This window comes from Limulus polyphemus, unplaced genomic scaffold (assembly GCF_000517525.1).
Source record: "Limulus polyphemus unplaced genomic scaffold, Limulus_polyphemus-2.1.2 Scaffold73, whole genome shotgun sequence".
NCBI lineage: Eukaryota > Metazoa > Arthropoda > Merostomata > Xiphosura > Limulidae > Limulus > Limulus polyphemus.
Window position 1 is genome coordinate 1228201 of NW_013665683.1, and position 5722 is coordinate 1233922.

Sequence of the window (5722 nt, forward strand, 5' to 3'; positions counted from 1 at the left end):
TAAGTTATTGTAATATCTCAATATTTTATCAGTACTATGTAAAATACCATGCAATCAAATCTGTACAATAGATTTATGCTGTGAAATTAAGTTTACTTGGACAGTTTAATGGGTAAAAGGCATACATTTTTGATAAATTCAAATATTGTCTGTATTGTATTAGTGTAAAATTCCAAACATACTGTTCATATATGCTGTTTGTTCTCGACATAATTGTAGTGAATAGCATCACTTTTGCTTCATTTCTGTGCTCACCTGCTCTGCCCAGGAATCGCAAAACCCTCACATGCTCAGTTAGCTCAAACAGTTGAGAAGTCCCTCAACTGAGCATAAAAGGGTGGAGTCGGATGCCTCTCTCTCAGTTGCATCTCACTCACTCAGTTGGTCATTTTGCCTCTCTCTCTGTGCACAGTCAAAACAAAGTGCGATCTTCTTCCTCACATCATACCCATGATATAATCAAATTCTGCAAAACTTTATTTTTTAAATTCCAGTTCTGTAAACATAAATTCTTTTATATGATTTAGGAAATCATATGAAATGCTGGCTGTCTCCAGTTCAAATAAAGTCTAAAAGTGCAAAAATCACCCAAACAGTTTCTGCTGCATTTGTATAAATTATATTACAGTTTCATGAAAGAACAACATCACACACAAGGTAAAGGTAGCTTATTACCACTATTTTAGGTGTAAAATTACCAAGAAAAAGTGACCAAGAAAAACATTGAGCTCTGCATGTGTGTTATACAGTTTGCACATCTGGTTTGACACAGTTGTCGGGTTTTATAAGGGCTGTGGTTCTTTGCAGTAGATTTCTTTGACTTGTTGGGAATAAAGTTCAACAATAAATGGACAGCACACAATCCATTTGTTTTTAAAAAAATATCTATATATTCAAAACAAGTCAAAAGTATGTACAAAAATTCATTACACTATTGATTATCACAGTTGTATCCAGTTTTAAATAGTCTCTTTTATCAAAGTCCACACAAGGGATTCAATTACTTTGGAACACCGTTTGACAAGACAAATTATTCTATCTCTGTTATTACAATACAAGTTGTGAAACTCACTTTAGAAATTGCCCGTTACAGCTAAACTGATACACAGTTTAACTTCACTTTCACTAACTTAACTTGCTCCGTGTCTATATCTGCATGTATTTAGAACATGCAACAGAAAAATCTAGAAATATCTAGCACTCTAGTAACAGTAATGTTACACATAATGAGAAAAACTTAGAAGTTTAGAGTAAGATGACATCAACAATATTAGAAAACACTAGTACAACAATTAAACTACATACACAATCTATGACTCGTACAGGGTTACATAACAAACTTGTCATAACTATTGCTTTTTAAAATAAATAACTTTTAACACTCATGTTAAGAAAACTAAATAATCATTAAATCACTAAATCAACTAAATAATAACTCTTAAACTAAACAGTCTTGTATATCCAATGATAGTTGCTGAATAAGAAGAGCAAGAAGCCCAAAGAACATCTAACTGACTGTTAATTTTGCATGATTAATGTTTCTGGATATTCAGGCAAAACAATACAATACATCAAATATCCAGATATTGCATCTGCAATGTAACCAGTACCTTGTGGGAGTGGTCTTCCACTGCCACATCTACCAGTGAATTAGAAAACAAAAGAGTTATCCTGAATCATCTCCATTTTTTTCATCTAGTAATTCTATTCCTGTGGCACTTCAACAAAAGCTGTCTCATCTGATCACACAAGAAGAGCTAAATGATCTGATTCATGACTTGTCTTTATCAAAGCAGCATGGGGAATTTCTTGGGACTTGTTTACAGCAATGGAATTTATTAGCTCCAAGAACAAGAGTATCAACTTACGAAAGTCACCATCAAAGTCATACTTTTCACTACATCATGCAAGATACTTTGTGTTTCTGTACAAATGTTGATGCACTAATGGAAGAATTGGGTACTGAAAATCATCCTCAAGAATGGAGACATTTTGTCAACTCATCTGAAGTTTGTCTGAAAGCTGTACCTTTGCACAATGGAAATGCTAAGCCATCAATTCCTGTTGCTTATGCTGTGAACATGAAAGAAACTTCTCAAAGCATGCAGATTATACATTCTTAAAATGCAATTTTCAATGAATAGATAGTTATTAAACAGTTACTTTAACAATATATAAGAATATTTTGAATGAATCTATCATAACTCAAAAACTAGGGTGATCAGTAATGTTCAACATGATGTTTAGAATCAACATCATCAAATTACTTAGAAACAGTTGCATTTTTTTCCAGTAGCAGAGAGAGAATTTTTTTGTTGCCCAGTGTTATTTTGCTATCTTAATTTATATGGCACATATATGTATAAATATTCAAGACACAGCTTGAATATACATAAGCAGTGGCCACCTGTAAAATTAGTGATGCTGTTATCCACTGTTGGACATATCTTGGTTCTTGCTCTAAAATGATGAAGTAGTGATGCAGCAATTACTCTTGTATATCCCAAAATGTTGTTGAAAATATTCCACACTGCATACACCTACATAATATAGCTGTTGTGGATAGATGATTTCCTTTACAAATTAGATAAGAAAATCCAGAGGCCATTCTTTCTACAAACATTGTAACCAGCATTCTACTAGAAGTCAATCTTTCAAGGTTTCTTACAATATTGCATTAGGTTGATTGAAGCAATAAATGTGATGTGGCATTGGCTTTAACACAGTTGTTAGAAGAATGTCTGTGGTCATTGAAAGATGGGTGTAAAAACTAGTTAAAGCAGATATCCAACACTCAAAAACATTTATCTGAAGCTCTCTCTGTGGATTCAGCATCACAGTCAGAATGACCCATTAACATATCTGTTGTTATTGCCTGTGCTACATACTTTAGGTGTAAGAGCAGTGGGGTGCTGTGCACTTTTGGCATCAGTAATCTTGTTCCTCAGATTCAAGTGCACAAAGAACACAGACTTACAGCACCAGCTTTCATACCTGCTGATGCTCAAGATTGTGCAACAATCATTGATGATTCTAATGAGACAAGGTGGAATGTGAATTACACTCAATATACATATGTGAAATGTGACATCTGTATTGGTGAGTTACAGACAAGATTGAAAATAATATAGATTTCAACATTTGTTGAATTAGGTGAATTTAATTTATGTAAATAAGGCTAATGCAGAGTAGATACAATTCCCATCTTGTAGATTCGTGTCCTTTTTAGAATAAAAGAAGGACTTCATCAAGTCAAGAATTGATGAGTATCCCATCAGACAATATTTATTTATTACAGGTTGTCACTATAGCAACTTACACATACTTTGTGGCTCAGCTCATGGGTCGGCAGTATTTGGATCCAGACATGGGCTATACAGGTTATGTTATTGACTTGTATGTTCCTGTTTTTACACTACTACAGTTCTTTTTCTATGTGGGCTGGCTAAAGGTAAGACACTGTTATTATAGTTATCTTTGTGTAAAGTATTCAAATAAGCTGTTATATGAGATTGTGTTAAATCAATATCAAGTGAGCAGTATTTGTATAGTAATAATATAACAGGCCCTCAGTGGCTCAGGAGTAAGCTTAAGGTTTTGTAACACTAGATTTTCAGGGTTTAATTCTAGTGATGGATAGCATTCAGATAGCCAATTGTGTAGCTCTATGCTAAAAGAAAAATATAATAGCAAATGTATACAAACAAATGTATGTGGCATTCCAGGTACTTCCATTTCAAATAATGACACCCAGCTTCAGGAAAAATGTGATTGGTGTGGATTCTTGCACTTTTATATAGTTTCTTGTAACAGTAACAGAGAGGATAAAACTAATCATTTTCACTTGGTCCTTCAAATAAATGCATACCTCACTGCACTAGTTTCATTGGTAATGAAAAAGTAGACAATAATCATCAAACTGTTGTAATGCCTAAGATACTTATTATGTAATAATTTAGGATGTAGCATAAAAAATGTTTGCCTGTAAATAGTTTTTAAAACAAAATCAACTTTGAAGAGAAGCATTATAATACTAAAGGTATCAATAAGAATTCCAGAATTAAAGGCAATTTATACAGTTGAACATGTATGTAGTACATAAAAGGTATTTATGAAAACAAGAATGATTAGAAATATAAAATCAAATAATTCTCATATTAACTGTAGCAGGACATTTAGTTTGGGAACATTATATGAAAAACGATTTCTACAGCAGAAAGAGGCACATATAGTAATCCTTAAGAAACATCAAGGAAGCTATAGCAAATAGGTCACATGAAATTGGTCCAATTTAAGGTCCAAATCAAAACAGGGTTTTCTTCCAATGAATATTGCAAGGATTCCTCTGTTTATAAAAATATTATTACAGGACACATTATTTCTGTAATTGTTTTGGAAGCAGTGTAATGTAATTTGGTACTCCTTATTGATTTATAATCTTAATGACTGTATTTTATCATAAACTAGCAGAGTATCCAGCATTGCTCGGATGAAAATGGCTTTAACTGTCCTGAGTTTCTTTGATTAAATCAACCTTATTAATTTTGTTTTTTTGCAAAAAATCAAAATGATTTTTTCACCTAACTAAAATTTAATAGAAATAAAAATATGCAAAAAAAATTTAAGATTTGCTAAAGCTATTTTAATCAAAGCAAAACCAAGTACATTGCTCCTGCTTCTGGCATGTGTTTTGTATGACATTTCAAGTTTCCAAAACAAAATTCCCTACCTTTTGGTGTCCTGATTTCTGCTGTGTGGTCAAATATTTTTGCAGCATATTTTGACTGTATTATCGTTCCATTTAATAAAGAATTGATTTATTCTCTTCTCGTTCCAACACAGTATAAATGAAAATTTGCTGATACCAAACATTTTTGTGAAGTCATCATATAGCCGATTCTTGTGAGTACACACAAGCAAAGCAAAAGATATAGCTGAAGCAAGCCTATTTAGGTGAGGGAACGTGTGCACATGTTCAAGAGAAAGCACCAGCCTCTTACAGTTAAGAGGAGTTAAAGAGTAGGCATGTATGTGTAGAAGAAAGAGAGGGAAGGAATAAGCATAAATGATTATTGATAGAAGAATTCACACAGAGAAGAATCGTAAATAATAGCCCACTTTATCACACATTACCCAAAAAATCCAGCCTTTTTCAATTTGAGACCAATTAGTCATCCTGTTTTCCAAAAATTGCTATATTGGTCACTTTGGCCTCAAGTTTGGAGTTTATAGCTTTAAATATGTGGCCGTGCAAAAGGAACAGACCTGCAGAGAGAGAGAGAGAGATTCATGCTTATATATACTTGCCATGACATGTTACATTTAAATAGTAAATAATATTCAAATTGAGTTGTTCCTAATGACTAAACTTGCATAGTTATTTTTTTATTATAAGTAGAAATTTTTCATAAATACTTGGATATTGTTACAATTTTTAGCATGTTGTTATTGTGTGCTAACTTTAAAATAAACTGATGAAAGTATTGTTACGACAACGGAAGTCATGCAATGCTGGTAGCATGTGCACTGGAGTTTCTCGAAGATCGTGAATTATCGAGGAACCCTGCGAATGTCCGAGTGTTTGTCAGGTGCCCTCTTTTTTAGTATATAAGCCCGGCAAATAAAACCAGCGAGAGATCGATAGAGAGATAGATATGCAGATAGATTGAAGATAGATATAATTGAGTCAAGCGAACAGTAGGCACCATAAGTAAAGTGTGTG

General features: G+C 33.0%; 1 protein-coding gene and 1 long non-coding RNA gene across 5 annotated transcripts in view; one reads left to right on the plus strand and one right to left on the minus strand.

Annotated features, from left to right (window-relative positions):
- Positions 1–5722, plus strand: part of LOC106466270 (bestrophin-1-like) — a 63470-nt gene that overhangs the window by 49417 nt on the left and 8331 nt on the right. For all 3 annotated transcript variants that reach the window (XM_022394911.1, XM_022394915.1, XM_022394922.1), the window contains one exon: positions 3299–3451. In XM_022394911.1, the coding sequence (XP_022250619.1) occupies positions 3299–3451 (153 nt within the window). The remainder of the gene's footprint in view (positions 1–3298; positions 3452–5722) is intronic.
- The window catches only part of LOC111087633, a 7766-nt gene continuing 3814 nt past the window's right edge, over positions 1771–5722 (minus strand). The window contains exons 2-3 of one of the 2 annotated variants that reach the window (XR_002612292.1): positions 5134–5265; positions 1771–2073 (exon numbers count right to left, since the gene is read on the minus strand). This is a non-coding gene — a long non-coding RNA (uncharacterized LOC111087633). Of the gene's footprint in view, positions 2074–4729; positions 5266–5722 lie in introns of those variants that run through there. The other variant, XR_002612291.1, reaches the window with a different exon arrangement.